The sequence below is a fragment of the Amia ocellicauda genome, chromosome 23, assembly GCF_036373705.1.
Source record: "Amia ocellicauda isolate fAmiCal2 chromosome 23, fAmiCal2.hap1, whole genome shotgun sequence".
NCBI lineage: Eukaryota > Metazoa > Chordata > Actinopteri > Amiiformes > Amiidae > Amia > Amia ocellicauda.
Window position 1 is genome coordinate 16,289,890 of NC_089872.1, and position 19,864 is coordinate 16,309,753.

General features: G+C 38.7%; 2 protein-coding genes and 1 long non-coding RNA gene across 4 annotated transcripts in view; 2 read left to right on the forward strand and 1 right to left on the reverse strand.

Annotated features, from left to right (window-relative positions):
• col21a1 (collagen, type XXI, alpha 1) overlaps positions 1–4,268 on the forward strand; it is a 37,055-nt gene extending 32,787 nt beyond the window's left edge. The window contains exons 23-29 of the mRNA XM_066696920.1: positions 757–801; positions 1,067–1,099; positions 1,323–1,469; positions 1,655–1,709; positions 1,964–2,155; positions 2,258–2,335; positions 2,685–4,268. Of these exons, the coding sequence (XP_066553017.1) occupies positions 757–801; positions 1,067–1,099; positions 1,323–1,469; positions 1,655–1,709; positions 1,964–2,155; positions 2,258–2,335; positions 2,685–2,872 (738 nt within the window). The 3' untranslated portion in view covers positions 2,873–4,268. The remainder of the gene's footprint in view (positions 1–756; positions 802–1,066; positions 1,100–1,322; positions 1,470–1,654; positions 1,710–1,963; positions 2,156–2,257; positions 2,336–2,684) is intronic.
• LOC136718999 (uncharacterized) overlaps positions 1–5,300 on the reverse strand; it is an 85,895-nt gene extending 80,595 nt beyond the window's left edge. For both annotated transcript variants that reach the window (XR_010805338.1, XR_010805339.1), the window contains exon 1: positions 4,996–5,300. This is a non-coding gene — a long non-coding RNA (uncharacterized LOC136718999). The remainder of the gene's footprint in view (positions 1–4,995) is intronic.
• An 8,473-nt stretch (positions 5,301–13,773) lies between these two features.
• Positions 13,774–15,383, forward strand: LOC136718966 (uncharacterized). Its single transcript, XM_066696778.1, has 4 exons — positions 13,774–13,877; positions 13,986–14,201; positions 14,301–14,542; positions 14,670–15,383. The coding sequence occupies exons 1-4, from the start codon at positions 13,774–13,776 to the stop codon at positions 15,290–15,292; spliced, it is 1,185 nt and encodes a 394-aa protein (XP_066552875.1). The 3' UTR covers positions 15,293–15,383.
• The last annotated feature ends 4,481 nt before the right edge of the window (positions 15,384–19,864 follow it).

Consider the following 19,864-nt stretch of genomic DNA (forward strand, 5'->3'; position numbering starts at 1 on the left):
CTCTGGCCTTTAAGCTGTCATGTCAAAAAGCATTTAGGCCTTAACTTAAAACTTCACACAAGATTTTATACTCGATACACATGATTTATAAGTGATGTGATTTAATAGCGATTAGGTAGCTGTGAATATAAACAAGCATCCTTTTAAATGTAATTGACTGAAAGCCCATCTAAGAGTAGCTTAAATACACATCCTGCATATTTAACATATGAATCTATTTAAGAACACTGGATTATGGAGTGTCAGTTTCCATCCTCTAACGACAGATCTACATGTTATCAGAGAAAAAGGTTTACAACATCCTACCAAAAGTGATTGATTTCATTTATGCACATTGGAATTGTGTTGAAAAAATGTTGGCTTGAAACCAACGATTAATGAGGACAAGATCTTTGGAAACAGTAGCATGTGGAGAAAATGAAACTACGATTTTAGATAATATTGCTTTGAGAGCACCAATAAAAAAAAAAAAAGGTTTTAAACATCTTAACTTAATTGCATTTAATTGATGTTAAAACCAGACTTTATTAGCTATGGGTGCATTTTAATACATAGTGGATCTTATGCATTAAAAGAAAGCTGGAGAACTGGCATATTTATTCCAATAGGACTTTCAAAGTACTCTCTCACAACATACACATATAAGTATTTAATTTGGAAAAGAAAAAACATGAAACATAATATATAATAGAACATTATTATTAATATATGCTACCTACATATCAGTGCTACTTTTAAAGAGTGTTTATTCATTAGGGCTCAAAAGGAGAAAAGGGGGATCAAGGAAGAAATGGAGCTCAGGTAAGCATGTTTGATTTACAGATCACAGCTAATTCTTCTTCGTCACACAAAAGCGTGTAAATAACAATAATAATAATAATAATAATGCACAACCCTTGCAGTAAATTGATGTAATGACAATCAAATTTGATCCATAATTAGGAAAATACATAATGCAACCTCAAACATTTTTTATTAAATTGCTACAAGAATATCTTTTAATGTCAATTGTTTTTTTTTCCCCAAGACTAAGCACATTGTTTTTTGTTTTGTTTTTAATGTGCAGGGCATATCAGGTCCACCTGGATCAAAAGGGGAGGTATGTCATTTTATAAATAAGCCATTATATGCTGGCATTTCACCTCATGTTTTACTTTAGGTTGCAATACTGTGCTCTGGGTTTCTGTGTGAGCCATTCTTTCTGCCCACATAACACATACACAACTACTATAGAGCTATAGAATATTCTATGAATAAATGCAACATCAGTAGACAACAGGTTGGACACTGCGGTCTTCAATTGAGTTTTGTTGCCATGCCAGAGAGGGACACCTGGAGAACCAGGCCTAAGAGGTCAAAATGGCCACAGGGGAGACCCTGGTCAGCCTGGTCAGATGGGTCCTTCAGGTCCTAGAGGACTGAACGGAGGTGTAGGACCAGCCGGGCCGCCTGGACCAGAGGGGAGACCTGTAAGTACGCACAAAGAAGTAATTCCATACACAGACTGCCTTTAGAAATTGCTAATTATCTGTCTAAGATCTTTAATAAATGAAGAGGTTTTAATGAGATGAACCCTCACTCCCCAGCTTCCAATATGGCTGCTTACAGGTTACTGGGCAGCAGTGCAGGTCTAAACTGTACTTCACATTCACAGGGAAGAGAACTTTCCGAAGAGTTTGTTCGACAAATCTGCAGGGATATCTTGAGAAGTAAGTTTCATTCAACTTTACTAACTAAAACAGAACGGAACTTTCTGTGGTGTCACATGAGAACTCCTTAACTACAAGGATTTATGTGACAATGTATATAATGCCTCACAACAATGGTGTTTTCTGTCATAGTGCATAGAAACAGATCGGAGGACAATGAAACATAGAAACACACCTGCTTGTGTGACATGAATAGAAAACCTCTAAAGCAAAGCATTAGTAATATGACAGAACATTATCTGCTTTAATTTTAGCTGAAATCCCCTCACTCCTGCACAACGGAAGAGCGCGGGGCTGTGAGCAATGTCAAACAAGAGAGGGCTCTCCGGGACCCCCAGGTCAAACAGGACCAAAGGGCTCCAGAGGGTTTCCTGGGCTACCTGGAATAAATGGTTTACGAGGGAGACTTGGCCCACCTGGGCATCCTGGTGTTCCTGGCCAAAAAGGTAACTAAAGGGATGTGTGGAACAGTTTTATATGCTTGTTTTAAGAGTTGCACAGCTTATCACATACCTTCTCTTAATAAACATGGATATCTGCATTTACAGGAGACCTGGGTGAAAAGGGCGAAAGGGGAAGTCCAGGAAGGGGAGAACCAGGAACCGAGGGTCCTCAGGGACCACCTGGTAAAGCACTGAAATGACCGCTCACTCCTGTTTTTTTCACTCCTGCACAGAAATCTGTATTCAATTTATATTTTCTCATTACATTGAACTGTCAGTGATAGTTTAAACTGTCTATGACTATAAAGTGAATTCAATGGACCTTTAAAACTGAATTAACTGGTAGAGTGGGTCATAAGGGGTTAAACTACATCCACAATATACAAAATGTGGTGTTCTGACAGAAGACAAATCATAGAAATGGAGTAGAACAGATATATATATATATATATATTTATTTATTATTATTTTTTCTTACAATGTTAAAACCACATGTCCTTTTTGGTAACATGGACATTTACTTTACTCGCAGGTTTAATGGGCCCCCCAGGGTTAAGTACGACAGGCCATTCTGGGAAGCCGGGGGTTCCTGGACACAAAGGAGAAGAGGGGACGCGTGGGAGCCCTGGGGCCCCAGGACAGCCGGGAACATGTGACCCCTCGTTGTGCTACAGCGTAATGGTGGGAAGAGATCCTTTCAGGAAAGGACCAAACTATTGATACACCCGGTGAAACTCAGCCAGCAAGTCTGGACATGGTGCTTAACTAATGAAATTAAATCTTTCAAATCTCAGGAAGATAATCTTTTAGCAGATTTCCCTGTATTGGGGACAGGAGTACCTCTTCTCAGACACTTAAACTATTTAAGGACGTGTACAAGCATACACGACATACTCTTTAAGTGGATTTCAAATAGCAGGACCATGTAAAAGTAGGCCATTTTCTGAAAACATCTTCATCCTTGCCACATCTGCTACCATGCTCATTTCACCCATAACATTTAGCTGCAGGAGAGCTAATACTGACAATCAGGTGGCTTACAGTATCTGAGGGCCACAAAAGTCTAATATATCAGTATTATAAATGCTGCGCGCACAAAACATTTCAGGCATTTTCCATAAGTCCTATCATAACTGACATAGTAGCTTATCAACATGAACATCTTTACAGACACTATTTCTGCTTCATGTGAATGGTGTTAATTTGAGATTTATAGATGTGCGATTGATTGTGAACCACGATAACGTTTCATCACAACATTAACTGAGTTTCAAGCCATGTCAAATCCAGCAACCCCAAATTAAATGCCCCTTTATTAGGCTATATTTTAAGCTCTTTAGCCATTTCTTAGAACTGAGGGGAGACACGATTCAGTTAACTTTTGTAAAAATATGTTTTCTTATAATATTTAATATAATGTAACATTTCCTATCTTAAATCACTTACTACTGATGTTAATGTTCTGATTTCGTGTGTAACATTCTATTTCCACGAAAATATGATTTAAAATGACCAATCTGCTCCATTCAAACTCAATATATTGTGCCACTGTGTCAGTTTTGCCTCTCATCAGCTTCATTCTGTGAATTTTAAAAACCAAACCTGCAAAATAATGCAGAGGCCATTAGTCATGCTTGACATTTGTCAAATCCAAAAAGAATATTTCACTATAAGCAGCATTCACAACAGGTTTTTATTTATAATTGCCTTTAGAGTACTTTTAAAATGTAAACCTATTTATGAATCAAAATTAGGAATTAAAAAAGATGTGTTATATGTGCCTGTTAAAACAAGACACCTGCTCTCAACAGTCATTTCTCCTGTTTCTGTTTTGTATTAAAAATATATATTTTGTGAAGTCACAGGTGTTTTTTTAACCAGTAAAGTTATTTTTTTGTAATATGCCTGAAAATGTGCCCTAGGCATTGCCACTGCTGAGGAATACAACTCAACGTTATTTATAAAACCTGAATCACATACTATGGAGCTATCTCTGTGGGTGTTCTTTCCTGTTGCAATGTCTAATTTTAACACTATATATTAAAATAATTTCATTTTTTTCCAATTACATTTTTGTATTGGCATTTGGTATCATTAATAAATACTTTTTTAATGACGTATGTGCTTTCTCCTTCTTTCACACCTGGTAAGATTATCATTATAATTGAAAAACAGTGTTCACAATCAAAGCACAATTATATACAAAGAGACTGAAGGAACATTTGAATTATAATGACCCATTCGCTTACATCCACACTCTCAAAAGCTGCCCAAGTAAATGCTGGGGCAATTATTTGATAATGGGTGATCAATGGCAATTGATAAGGACGTTTCATTATAGTGCTTGGTCTATATACCAGGCATTGTTCAGACCTAATTAGTCCTTAAAATATCTAATAGCTCTCATCATGGGCTACACGCATCCTTTTAAAGAGGGCTGGTCAGATACCAGCTGGCCCAAGGAGGAATACAATTACTTTTCCTTAAACATCAGAGTCATATCTACACTTTGACATATCTGCTGTGTGTATTTTGAAGAATGTGTTATACTTTTCAAGTACATCCTAGGATTGCATTGCCAACAAAATGCATTTTAATATGCCATGGTTTCTGCCATTTTCCTACATTGTGCTCAGGGCTGGGTTAACAAATTCTGGGGCCCTCACAGCCTCTGTCAATTATATATGGACATATCTATATTCACAAATAATAGTCAAACCATTGGCATGTATATAGCAAATACTTCAAATAGCCTATGCATTTCCACAAGTATTTTATATTCTGTGCTTAAAGTTATTGGTCATACATCATAACAGCACACATGGTATACATGTGCATCTTACCTCAGATAGTGCTTTCTTCGTTTCTTCCTGGAGAATCCACTCTTTATATCTCATCAAAGTCCAGATCTCTGACCAGTTCAGACTCAATGACCATCCACGAAGGCACTTCTGAGCTCATGTTGTGTTGTTGCAATTTACGACAATGATTGTGTTGCTGTCGTTAGCACACACAGCAATCTCCTTAAAAATAAAGAAACTATATAGAGAGACTTTGGCTTCAAGTAGCTGTTTTGGATTCATTGATCCGTTGTTTTATTGTCTTACAGCTGCAGTGTTGTTATCCCACATGGCGCTTAAACATTAGACTTTCTCATTATAATGTATTTCTTCTCGGCACAAATATATTATAACAGAGAGGTCAGGGGGCCCCTGGCGGTCGGAGGTCCCATGGCAGTTGCCTATCCGGTCATGATTGTGATTAACAAACATAAGAAAGTTTACAAACGAGAGGAGGCCATTTGAGCCGTCGTGCTCGTTTGGTGTCCATTAATCACTAAGTGATGCAATGATCGTATCCAGTCTATTTTTGAATATTTCCAAATCAGTTTCAACCACATCGCTGGGGAGTTTGTTCCAGATTGTAACAACTCTCTGGTTGTCTCTCAAAGCTCCTCTGGTTTGATGTGGTCGATGCCTTTCATGATTTTGAAGACTTGGATCAAGTCCCCATGTAGTCTCCTCTGTTCCAGGGTGAAAAGGTTCAGTTCCTCAGTCTCTCAGTAGGACTTTCCCTTCAGACCTGGAATAAGTCTGGTTGCTCTCCTCTGAACTGCCTCTAGAGCAGCGATATCTTTCTGGAAGTGTGGAGCCCAGAACTGTCCACAGTATCCAGATGAGCTCTAACTAGTGCATTGTACAGTCTGAACATCACTGCCCTTGTTCTCAATTCTACACTTTTGACAATATACCCTAACATTGCGTTTGCCTTTTTTATTGCTTCCCCACATTGCTTGGATGGGGAGAGTGAGGAGTCCACGTAGACTCCTAGGTCTTTCTTACTTCATCTAGTTCTATTCCTACCATAGTGTGACTATAGTGGACATTTTTGTTACCTGCATGTTTTGGTACACATTTGGTGGCACAGGAACTGTGAACCAGGCGATGTAACACACCTCTCATTCAGTGCTTTGCTAATGGCTCATCAGCATATCAAATTAAATGGAATTTTAGTCACATTATATCAGTCCAGAGTATGATCTATAATACATATATATATATATATATATATATATATATATATATATATACGCTCTTTTTAAGTCAAATTATACATATTCCACAATGATAAAAGTAGTATATTTGGAAACATTAGCAGAAGCCATGCATTGTAATATCCTTCATAACTATTGTGAGAGTCTTAAAATAGAATATTAAGATATTCATATTAAAGTCCATTTAAAATGGTTGAGCTATTTTCTCTACAATTAAACAGTTAATTCTTGTATGCTTTTAAGCTACATCACAGGCTTGCACATAGCAGTACTGTAACTCCAATTACATCAGAACATAAACTTAAATACAGGCTGTCAGAGTAAGTTGTCAGCTTAGACTGGCTTGGCCAAGCCGCCTTTCCTGTTCTGCCTAAAAGCTTAATTGGTAAACTGGTTTTTCCAGTCTGTCCTCCTTTGTCAGGGAGCAACACAGGTGTGATTCAAGGCTGCTTTACAGCCTGCTTGAGAGTGACTCCACAATCTCCAACCAAAAACCAGTCTTCGTCAGTTTTTCTTTTTCGATGTATGCAGGGTGAGATAGAAGTGAGTCTTTCTGGCCTGTTTTGACTTCACTAGATACCACTTCTTTGATGCATAAGTCTTTTAACTGCCTGTAATACTTGACTTTGATTTTAGTTTATTTCCTTTGGATTTGTACTGTTTCGTGCCGTTTTCTTTTATGAATGTACTTTGTTCTATGGTTTGTTGGAGTGATCATTGAACAATTTCTTGATTGGATTTCTCTCCATCTTCCACATTTTGGAACAGAAATGAGAAGTGTGTGTGTGTGTGTGTGTGTGTGTGTGTGTGTGTGTGTGTGTGTGTGTGTGTGTGTGTGTGTGTGTGTGTGCGCATATATATATCATTTCATTTTATCATTTTTCTCTCTTGCTTTTGTTTCTTGGAAAGGCATCGAAAGACTGACTGGGATTAAGCTACTGTTTACTTTTTTACTTCTACACTGCTTTATGTATACATCTGTGTGTGTGTGTGTGTGTATATATATATCTGTGGTACAGTACTTTATAGTACACTTCGGTATATCACTTTATCTGCTTCATTCTGTCTTGTTATTTTCCTTTAAGTCTGACAATACTTGCTAAATTCAAGGAGATTGTTACAGTACTATGCATGTCAAAATGCCATGTTTTTATGCTTGTTCTACAGAACAGCTAATTCTAGCAGGAAAAAAAACATGTCCCAACAGAGGGTACTGAGATTTACAATTTGGTCCCTATTTATACTTATCTTTAACCCCAGACTGAGCCTGGACACTAGTCTACCTTGGCATAACAATAGCATTAAGGTAATTTTCTACATCATGTTTAAGAAACATAAGAAAATTTACAAATGAGAGGAGGCCATTCGACCCACACAATATTTACATGAGTGTGGAATTGGTAAGCTATGGGCCATTAAGTGGGTACAATAGGTATCCTGGACAAGGGCGTCTGCTAAGACTGCTAAATAACAATAGACCCCTGTCAGGCCCTGATGAGATCCATTCAGGCTCATTAAATGGGAGTGTCCATGGAGACACCCCCTTTCACCTTGTGCTGGCCTAGGTGTGCTTAAATACAGAGCCACCAGTACAGCATTTATAGTTAGCTGAAACAGACAACATTGAAGATGACTTCCAGGACTACTGCTGCTTCATCTTCATCTCCTGCTTGTAATCGGGACAGGTGAGTGAATTAAAATGAATTAGTCATTGCTTTTGATGATCTTTCCTGTGCTTTAATACACGCTCATGTTTATCTTCAATTTCAATGTGTTCCCTTTTTTTAATTCCAGAACGCCTATGAGACGTCCCTTGGTCTGTAGGTTTTGTAAAAAACTTCAGACAACCCTTTCAGTCCACCTCAGACGAGTGTGTATGAAGAGAGGCACTCCTGACGAGATCGCAGCTGAGATGGAAGCAGCCAAGGAATCAATGCAGAAGTTCCAGTGTGAGGCCAAAGTGATGGACTATAATGTTTGGAAAGCGATGATTGGCGATGAAAGAGTTTTGGCCAAGGTGAAAACATACATGATCACCAAAGGAATTGAATTCATCAATGAACCTGCCACGCCATCACCTGCTGCTTCCAATGCGGCTCCTGAGAATCCTCAACCCACGACATCATCTCCGCACTCCTCCTCCTCGGATGAAATGGAGGAATCTGATAAGTCGCAGCACACCCTCTTTGACCTGTACGAAAGATTTAAACATCTGTAATGTCAGTGTAACATGTATGTACCAGGTAGTTTTCATTATTACACATTTTTGACTTTAACTTGATTCATTATGGCTGTGTGTGTTTATTGGGGGGAATTTATATTGCCTTTTTTTGTGTTTTGATTCTTTCACCTCACTTGATCACCCTGACCTGGGAGAATGATAAAAACAGCTGTCGACAAACGCCAGCCGATCTGACCCATGGGAAACCGGCCTGTAGGCGAGCCGACTTGCGGATAACAGGCAGACAGGAGGGGAACAAAGAAAGACAAATGTGTTGCTGATAAACAAATCATTATTATAGCAAATAGATCAATACTTACCCTGATTGTATATCTCTCTTCTGCCTGTCATAAACATTGAGATTTTTATTACTTTGAGAAACAGCGAGGAGTACAGTGTTTTTTAAATTGAACTTTTCTTACTAGCATTTGGCTTTCATTTTCATGTACTTTTCTTTATCATTAGGTCAGGGTTTTTGCTTATTTTATCGCCCCTTTTATTTAAAGGTGATTTTAGTTCAGGTTTTATCTTGCCTTATTGCACTCTGTTCTATGACTGCAGACGTCATGCCCTGCTTTTATTTCTGATTGCTGTAATAAATATAACTTGAATACCTGGGTCCTTAAACATCAGAGTCATATCTACACTTTGACATACATATTTTGTGTTTCGAAGCATGTGTTATTGTTTTCAAGTACATCCCAGGATGGCATTGCCACCACAATGCATTTTAATATGCCAAGGTTTCTGCCATTTTCCTACATTGTGCTCAGGGCTGGGTTAACAAATTCTGGGCCCCTGGGCACAAATGCCTTATGGGCCACCCTGCCCCCAACTCTGCTATATATGCTAGTTATATATAGATATTTCTACATTCACAAATACAATTTGAATGTATTTGAAAAAAACTTTTAAAACTATTGGCATGTATTTAGCAAAATCTTAAAATATGTATTTCCACAAGTATTTAATATTCTGTGTTTTAAATTACCAACACACGAAGACTCCAGCTGAATGGAAATGTTGAGTTGCACAAGTGGGTCATGATTGTGATTAACAAACATAAGAAAGTTTACAAACGAGAGGAGGCCATTTGAGCCGTCGTGCTCGTTTGGTGTCCATTAATCACTAAGTGATGCAATGATCGTATCCAGTCTATTTTTGAATATTTCCAAATCAGTTTCAACCACATCGCTGGGGAGTTTGTTCCAGATTGTAACAACTCTCTGGTTGTCTCTCAAAGCTCCTCTGGTTTGATGTGGTCGATGCCTTTCATGATTTTGAAGACTTGGATCAAGTCCCCACGTAGTCTCCTCTGTTCCAGGGTGAAAAGGTTCAGTTCCTCAGTCTCTCAGTAGGACTTTCCCTTCAGACCTGGAATAAGTCTGGTTGCTCTCCTCTGAACTGCCTCTAGAGCAGCGATATCTTTCTTGAAGTGTGGAGCCCAGAACTGTCCACAGTATCCAGATGAGCTCTAACTAGTGCATTGTACAGTCTGAACATCACTGCCCTTGTTCTCAATTCTACACTTTTGACAATATACCCTAACATTGCGTTTGCCTTTTTTATTGCTTCCCCACATTGCTTGGATGGGGAGAGTGAGGAGTCCACGTAGACTCCTAGGTCTTTCTTACTTCATCTAGTTCTATTCCTACCATAGTGTGACTATAGTGGACATTTTTGTTACCTGCATGTTTTGGTACACATTTGGTGGCACAGGAACTGTGAACCAGGCGATGTAACACACCTCTCATTCAGTGCTTTGCTAATGGCTCATCAGCATATCAAATTAAATGGAATTTTAGTCACATTATATCAGTCCAGAGTATGATCTATAATACATATATATATATATATATATATATATATATATATATATATACGCTCTTTTTAAGTCAAATTATACATATTCCACAATGATAAAAGTAGTATATTTGGAAACATTAGCAGAAGCCATGCATTGTAATATCCTTCATGACTATTGTGAGAGTCTTAAAATAGAATATTAAGATATTCATATTAAAGTCCATTTAAAATGGTTGAGCTATTTTCTCTACAATTAAACAGTTAATTCTTGTATGCTTTTAAGCTACATCACAGGCTTGCACATAGCAGTACTGTAACTCCAATTACATCAGAACATAAACTTAAATACAGGCTGTCAGAGTAAGTTGTCAGCTTAGACTGGCTTGGCCAAGCCGCCTTTCCTGTTCTGCCTAAAAGCTTAATTGGTAAACTGGTTTTTCCAGTCTGTCCTCCTTTGTCAGGGAGCAACACAGGTGTGATTCAAGGCTGCTTTACAGCCTGCTTGAGAGTGACTCCACAATCTCCAACCAAAAACCAGTCTTCGTCAGTTTTTCTTTTTCGATGTATGCAGGGTGAGATAGAAGTGAGTCTTTCTGGCCTGTTTTGACTTCACTAGATACCACTTCTTTGATGCATAAGTCTTTTAACTGCCTGTAATACTTGACTTTGATTTTAGTTTATTTCCTTTGGATTTGTACTGTTTCGTGCCGTTTTCTTTTATGAATGTACTTTGTTCTATGGTTTGTTGGAGTGATCATTGAACAATTTCTTGATTGGATTTCTCTCCATCTTCCACATTTTGGAACAGAAATGAGAAGTGTGTGTGTGTGTGTGTGTGTGTGTGTGTGTGTGTGTGTGTGTGTGTGTGTGTGTGTGTGTGTGTGTGTGTGCGCATATATATATCATTTCATTTTATCATTTTTCTCTCTTGCTTTTGTTTCTTGGAAAGGCATCGAAAGACTGACTGGGATTAAGCTACTGTTTACTTTTTTACTTCTACACTGCTTTATGTATACATCTGTGTGTGTGTGTGTGTGTATATATATATCTGTGGTACAGTACTTTATAGTACACTTCGGTATATCACTTTATCTGCTTCATTCTGTCTTGTTATTTTCCTTTAAGTCTGACAATACTTGCTAAATTCAAGGAGATTGTTACAGTACTATGCATGTCAAAATGCCATGTTTTTATGCTTGTTCTACAGAACAGCTAATTCTAGCAGGAAAAAAAACATGTCCCAACAGAGGGTACTGAGATTTACAATTTGGTCCCTATTTATACTTATCTTTAACCCCAGACTGAGCCTGGACACTAGTCTACCTTGGCATAACAATAGCATTAAGGTAATTTTCTACATCATGTTTAAGAAACATAAGAAAATTTACAAATGAGAGGAGGCCATTCGACCCACACAATATTTACATGAGTGTGGAATTGGTAAGCTATGGGCCATTAAGTGGGTACAATAGGTATCCTGGACAAGGGCGTCTGCTAAGACTGCTAAATAACAATAGACCCCTGTCAGGCCCTGATGAGATCCATTCAGGCTCATTAAATGGGAGTGTCCATGGAGACACCCCCTTTCACCTTGTGCTGGCCTAGGTGTGCTTAAATACAGAGCCACCAGTACAGCATTTATAGTTAGCTGAAACAGACAACATTGAAGATGACTTCCAGGACTACTGCTGCTTCATCTTCATCTCCTGCTTGTAATCGGGACAGGTGAGTGAATTAAAATGAATTAGTCATTGCTTTTGATGATCTTTCCTGTGCTTTAATACACGCTCATGTTTATCTTCAATTTCAATGTGTTCCCTTTTTTTAATTCCAGAACGCCTATGAGACGTCCCTTGGTCTGTAGGTTTTGTAAAAAACTTCAGACAACCCTTTCAGTCCACCTCAGACGAGTGTGTATGAAGAGAGGCACTCCTGATGAGATCGCAGCTGAGATGGAAGCAGCCAAGGAATCAATGCAGAAGTTCCAGTGTGAGGCCAAAGTGATGGACTATAATGTTTGGAAAGCGATGATTGGCGATGAAAGAGTTTTGGCCAAGGTGAAAACATACATGATCACCAAAGGAATTGAATTCATCAATGAACCTGCCACGCCATCACCTGCTGCTTCCAATGCGGCTCCTGAGAATCCTCAACCCACGACATCATCTCCGCACTCCTCCTCCTCGGATGAAATGGAGGAATCTGATAAGTCGCAGCATACCCTCTTTGACCTGTATGAAAGATTTAAACATCTGTAATGTCAGTGTAACGTGTGTACCAGGTAGTTTTCAGTATAATAATTTGTCAAAACCTTTTTTTTTTCTGCAGGTCGGATCAGCCCAACTGGGAGAACAAAATTCGCAAAAAAATGCAACAAGCAGGACTGTACAAGAAATTCAGCCTGGATGAGCCACTGCTGTCTGGCTTCATGAAGTTCCTCAGGGAAGATCTCAAGATTCCAAATTGCAAACAGGAGGTAAGACCAGGTACACACACAGGCAAACATTTGTATAACTCTGCTGTTCATTTCCACTAATAAAACCTTTTTCTATTTGATTTTCAGGTAGAGAATGTCTCTCGTTTCCTCTACTTCATGGACCGGAGGGAGCCTAACCTCAACTTTGTTAAAGACATTGAAAAGACCAGGTCATACTACACACAACTCGCTGACGTTGGCGGACTTAGCAAGCAGACTGTCCTCAATTACATAAAGAATGTAAGGAGGTTCGTGGAGTACATTACAGACTACATAATCCTCCAATTTGATGACCAAAAAAAACTTTGGGACTGGAAGTCCTACAGAACTTTCCTTATAGATCTGCAGAAGGAATATAACAAACATGTCTTAAAGGAAATCACTGAAAAAAGGTGAGATTTTGTTCTGATTACTCATATGAAAGTTGATTCATATTAACATTTTGTATAATGCATTTTGTTTCCTTTTCTCTTTCACTTACAGGTCTATGCTGTTGAACACCACGACGCCGTCACCAGAAGATTGCCAACTCATTCTCCGAGTGGCAAATAAGGACTTCTTGTCAGTGATTGTCAAACTACTGAGTGGCAAAGTAGACATCACTGCAAATGAAAAAACTTGTGTTCTGTATTACTTGGAGGCAATACTCATGATCAAGCACCTGCAATGGGCTGCAGTGGTGAAGAACATGACTGTAAGTATTCTACTGTTATTCTGTCTCAGTTTTGAAAATGAATCTCTTTATAAATGTCCTAAATTAAACCTTTCATATCATCCCAGGTCACTGAATGGACCAACAGAGCAGTATCAAGTATCAAAAAGGGATCGGAGAGCAAGAGATCCGTTATTGTGGAGGTTAAGATGCACAACTCTGGCTCTCCACAAGTGTCCACATTTACACTCGATGAAGACGAAGAACAGGTCGGTTGCATTCTCACCGCTTTTCAGACTGTTTTGCTGGTCACCTAAATGTTTAATTGACAAGAAAAATGTTTCTCGACTTTTCTTCCTTTTAGTGGTTTGATTTATATTTTCAACACATTCGTACTTCACGAAAGGAGGACATGCTGATGACCAAAGATGACCGAGACAGTGACAGATTCTTCCTGTCCTCCTGTGGGAAGCCCATTTACAATCCATCAGCTGATTTGACGAGGTTTCATGAGAAGTAAGTTGTAATCCCTTTTAAAGAAAAAATATAAACTCTCTTCTGATTAGGATACACAGAGATTTGCTGTCTGAGATGTTATAACATTCTTTTTATTTTTTCCCCCAGATACAATGTACCAAATATTACTGGGCAGCTAGCAAGGAGGGTATACAAGACTGCGAGAGAACGCGCATTAAATGAGGAGAAGGATTCATACATTGCTGGCATCCTGTCCCAAACCACACCCTCAGCAGAGACGCACTACAGCAAGATTCACACGGAGACCACAGCCACTGCAAGTTCTCATCTGTCAAGGCTTTTCTCATATGATGATGACTTGGAGTGAGTATATTTTTAAATCCTAAACTTCCTCTCAAAAACGCATTGTGTATATTCCCAAATTCAAAAGAAACTGTTGCCTTAATTATTTTATTCTTACAGTTCAGACTCCTCCCAACTGGCAGCAGCTCCAGACCAACGGAGATCAGTTGCAGCAGCCTACAGATTCCCCAAAATGGATGACCAGCAGGTTTACGCTCAGTTAATCTTGAAGTACCCGGTGACTGTTGATGCCAACACCCCCAGAGCTAAAGGAAGGAAGTCACTGACGGGCACGTATGACAGAGTCTTCTATGACAGGTGGAGATCACAGCAGCAAGCCCTACGGGTCACCCATATTCTGTGTAAGTTTGTTACACAGTTTCCAATGAGTAATATAATGAATACAGACGAGTATACAATAGTAACAATAACAACATGAACTTTTAAATGTAAAGTCCAATTAAACTAACTGAAGTACTTTTTCTGTAGCACACTTTGCCAGACGTCAGCCGACTCAGAACCATGTGGAGAAGTTTATTGAGAGACAAGGGTGGGAGACCAACATCCCAAAGGCGGACACAGTCCTCTCCATGTGGACACTGCAGGACACTACAGTTGACATCGCAGACAGCCCCTACATTAGGCATCTGGTTGAAACACAGAAGTGGAAGGGGCTTACACTGGCCACTGAGGAGGACAAAGGAGAATGTGTCTTTACCTCCAGGCCCTTCAAAAAAGGAGAAGTGGTTTGTGATTACCATGGGATCCCGGTCTCGAGAAAGGCAGGCCTGAAACTTTTGAAAATCTCAGAAGAGGGAGCCATGGGACACCTCTTCTTCTTCAAAAATTCACAATCTGTGGCCAGCTGCATCGATGCACAGACTTTCCCCTGTCCCTGCCACCCACAGAAGGACACTTTTGGAAGGTGCATCAACCATTCAAGGGTACGGAGCAACTTGCAGCCTCGCACAGTCCGAATGGAAATATCGGGGGACTTGACTGATGTGATTGTCTTCCTAGCAAAACACGATATTCCAGTAAACACTGAACTTCTGTTTGACTACGGAGTCAAGAAAAGTTCGCTGGAGAAGGAGCATTGCTGGATTGGTTGAACACTAATAACCAATAATTTAGACAATCTGACAATTTTCAAGTCATTACTACAGGTACATATGTTCCTAGTTTCTCAGATTGATTTAAATAATGTAAAATAGTTCAAATGTCTGACCATTTAAATTATTACTTATTGTGCTTATGTTCCTTATGTTTGCATTATATTTAAATAAAGCTTGTTTACTTAAATTCTTCTGAATGTATGCCTTTGCTTAATCAAATGATACTTTTGAGATGCACTTAATTTATTTGGGGGAACTGCACCACATAGTCTTCCCTTATCATGGAAATTAACCCCAACATCAGGTATAAGGTAAAGCTTGACATTTACCAGCAACTATGTTCCATAGTCATTCTCCTCTGCTCCATCTCTCCAATACTTACACAAACTCTGTAGCACTTGAATTTCCATGCTCTTTTTCTTTACTTTTTAATAATAATGCCAATTATTATTATTGGTATCTACATTTCATTTACAGTCAATTATTCATAAGAAACATGGAAACATAATCTATCGAGAGGAGGCCATTCGACCCATTTTTTGTTTGTTTGTTTGATGTCCATTAATAACTAAGTCATCCAAGGATCCTATCCAGTCTATTTTTGAATGTTGCTTCAGCCACATCGCTGGGGAGTTTGTTCCAGATTGTGATGGCTCTCTGTGTGAAGAAGTGTCTCCTGTTTTCCGTCTTAAATGCCTTGAAGCTCAATTTCCATTTGTGTCCCCGGGTGCGTGTGTCCCTGCTGATCTGGAAAAGCTCCTCTGGTTTGATGTGGTCGATGCCTTTCATGATTTTGAAGACTTGGATCAAGTCCCCACGTAGTCTCCTCTGTTCCAGGGTGAAAAGGTTCAGTTCCCTCAGTCTCTCAGTAGGACTTTCCCTTCAGACCTGGAATAAGTCTGGTTGCTCTCCTCTGAACTGCCTCTAGAGCAGCGATATCTTTCTTGAAGTGTGGAGCCCAGAACTGTCCACAGTATTCAGATGAGCTCTAACTAGTGCATTGTACAGTCTGGCAGGGGTGTAAAGTAACAAAGTACAAATACTTTGTTCCTGTACTTAAGTATATGTTTTTCGTGGCTACTTTTACTCCACTACTTTTTTGAACAAAATAATTTACTTTTTACTCCACTGCATTTCCCACAGATGACTCGTGACTGTTATTATAATTGGAGAGAGGAATGACATACATATATGTGGAGTGAACATGAGTGCTAGATACTTGTGACCAACCACACTGTAGCATAATGAGCTGCGCTGCAGTGAGCCAGTCTTCTGCAACATAGTGCAATAGATTACATTATAACACATGTGATCACTACAGGGGTACATATTTTATATTGTTTATTTTGTTTTGTGAATTATTATACAGCTGTTTGTGATATATGTATATGTGTGTGTGTGTGAACGGTGAGTTTGCTAAGAAAACTGTTTTTATATAAATCCCCCAATGTTATCCTTTGTTAATACTGAATACACATGAAAGTAATATCCAGATATGAGCCTAAATAACAATTCTTTTTGGCAGACTTTTTCTTGAAGATAAAATCGAGGAACCGTAAAAATACCTTGATAATTTATGGAAAATAAAATATTGGATTAAATGAATCTCTTGTGTGCCCCCTTCATAAAGGCTCACACACAAACACTTTATTACTAAAATCACAATTTACTTTTACTTTTGGTATTAAGTACTCTTAAAAGTAGCTCCTTTTTTACTTTTACTTAAGTACTGTTTGAATGGGAGACTTTTTACTTTTACTCAAGTATGGCTTCCGAATACTTTATACACCCCTGCAGTCTGAACATGACTGCCCTTGTAATAAATAAATTGTCCGTAAAACACGTGTATATGACAAATATTTAAATTCTCAGTTTTAGGTCACATTTACAATATATCCTGGTGACGTCATACTGTGTCATTTCTGTGTAGCTAATAAGATGTGTAAACGGAGAGAGATGATTGGCTGGTCCCGACCGAGACTCCGCCCTCCCGGTTTTGTTCCTTGGCTGGCCCCGCCCCCTCGCAGGTGCACTGAGGACGGGCTGCTGGAGCAGAGAGAGCTGGAGACCTGCTGCAAACATATATACATACACATATAGCAAATAAATACTTTATTCGATATTCAGCCGCTAGCTATTTAGTGTTATAATGATTTAGGTAGTATTAGGTTTACCCTTGATCATGTTTAAGGAATATTCACCATGGTAAGCGTTTTTTCTCCAATTTATTTGTAAATTTAGTTTACAATGCCTACGTTCATGTGGATACCTTTATTTAAAGTGTAGTGTCTGTAAGTATGCATTGCAGTTTTATTTCGGAATGCATTTGTATAGCCTAATTATTTACAACAAATAAACAAGTCTGTCTGTTGGTGTGAGGTCGCTCATAAGAATGGCAATAATATGGATATGCTTTGATTTATCCGACACTAAGGTTAAAAAACACTTTTTAGTCAGAGTTTGTGGGTGTATCTGAATTGGAGGTCGGTTTCAGTTTTATAATTGAGTAGAAACTTGCAGCCATGTGTGTGATAGCACCTCAGCTTCAATGCATCCCTTAAAATAATGCAAATGCGAGGTTTTGTCATTATATAGCTACAAAAGTGTGACACGTTTTGTGGTCGTTTTTGCAGGGACATGATTTTAATTTGAAATGTGTTCATTGACTTTTGTCTCCTGTAAAATGCACCTGGAGTACCCAGGAGGAGTAGTCCGTCTTGCTATAGAAGATGCACTGATTAATTGACATATATTTCTATTTTATTTATCAATTGATTTAACACATTAGTTGTAAGAATGTGTCTGCTACTGATATTGAGGATTTTATTATTTAACACTACATTGCTCAAACTTAACCTTAAAACTTGGGAGTATTTCCTCAATACGTTATATACTGTGTAATGATAATAATGGTATTGCTTGTCAAATCCCGTGGACGCTGTTTTTTGTTCTCCAGAACAGCTGTGTATGGAGAGTCCAATGCATACTTGATCTGTAAATGTTGCCTGTTTATTTATCTTAAATTAAACTGTCAGATAATAGTTCTCTCCACTACTCCCAAATGAGTGCTTGGATTAGCAATGCTAGTGTTTTGTTGTGTGCATGGTTTCTATTGTCGGGTTTTTATATTGTGCATGCCAATGTAATTGATGCTGTAAAACAGGTATTTTAAGTTATTCATAATTCATAGTAATCAGGGCTCCAATCCCAGTTTTTCCTGTTGCTTCTCCAGGTCCTTGGGTGAATGCGGCGTCCACTGCACCTGAAAACTCCCCGTTGGTATGTTTTGATGTCCTTGTTTTTTTAATTTGATACTTCCATTACTCTTAATTGCTCTGTCTATACATCATATGAACCTGTGTGCTTTAAGTGGATCCTGTGAATGCCATGTTGATTTTCTGCTGCTGTCTTAATAAATGGACTCTGTTTCAAGCATGTATTGTTTATTGGCGTTTCAGGTGTCATTGGGCTCTTGATGTTTTTTGGCTGGATGTTGCGATTGCTACCCAAGAAACCATGCAGTGGAGGTTTATTTTCTTGCGCCATTGACCGCAAGGGGAACTCTTATTGCATTGTTTCTTGGATAGTGCAGATGCTACCCCCTCTTTAAATCGCTCCAGATTTTCCCGCCAAAAAACTCAGTATAGAGAGATGGGGGCGTGGTTTGGGTCAATTAATTACCATGTTCATTTACCTAAAGGGGGCCTGAGCCGTGGTCATCCCACCTACCAATTATATGCTTAATTAGCGACTCTTTGAATTGGAGAGAACCACCCCAGTATACCGAGCCTGTCTTTGAGTGGAAGCATGATTTGTTGCATCACGTTGTGTACAGAAGTATTGACTTTAACACCCAGGTGTAAAATCATTTTAATGATTTTAATCACAAGCATTAAAAAAAAATTGAATTGTTATTATTTTATGAAATGTAAAATACTAAACCAAATAAACAGTATTTAACACCCAGGTGTGTTACAGCAGTGCTTCTCAAACCTGTCCTGCAGTACCACCTACACTACTGTTCCAGCTGAGCTCTCAATTACTTAATTGAACTAGTCATTTCCTAAATCAGAGCCTTTTCATAATTTATAACAGTAGTGTTTAAGTATATAATGGTATAAGGAACCTTTTTTTTTTTTAGTTACACAATTTAAAGATTCAAATGTAATCAAATTACTTCAATTAAATAATTGAGAGCTCAGTTGGAACAAAAACCAGCAGAGTAGGTGGTACTCCAGGACGGGTTTGAGAGAAACGTCTTTAACAGGCTCTAATGTTCTTTACTTAGTTCACTCTCTTTGGGGTACCTTTAAGATGAAGTGGGGAGACAGCCTTCCTCTATGAGTAATAGCGGGTCTTGGTTTGATTGATGGCTCTAAACCCCACCCACATTCTCCCTCTATTCTAAGTTTTTTGGCGGGAAAATCTGGAGGCACTTAAAAAGGAGGTAGCTCCCGCAGTTTCCAAGAAACAAAGTGATGGGTCTCTGTGCACAGAACTGCACACACAATAAAAAAAAACACCCATCACAGTTTCTTAGAAACTGATAACACACCAACACCATCACAT

Excerpts from the sequence above, each read along its gene's own strand:
- LOC136718966 (XM_066696778.1), top strand. The coding sequence starts at position 13,774 with ATGCTGATGACCAAAGATGACCGAGACAGTGACAGATTCTTCCTGTCC. Across the intron at positions 13,878-13,985 it reads TTGACGAGGTTTCATGAGAA|ATACAATGTACCAAATATTA; the intron begins GTAAGTTGTAAT and ends TTTTTCCCCCAG. Across the intron at positions 14,202-14,300 it reads TCATATGATGATGACTTGGA|TTCAGACTCCTCCCAACTGG; the intron begins GTGAGTATATTT and ends TTATTCTTACAG.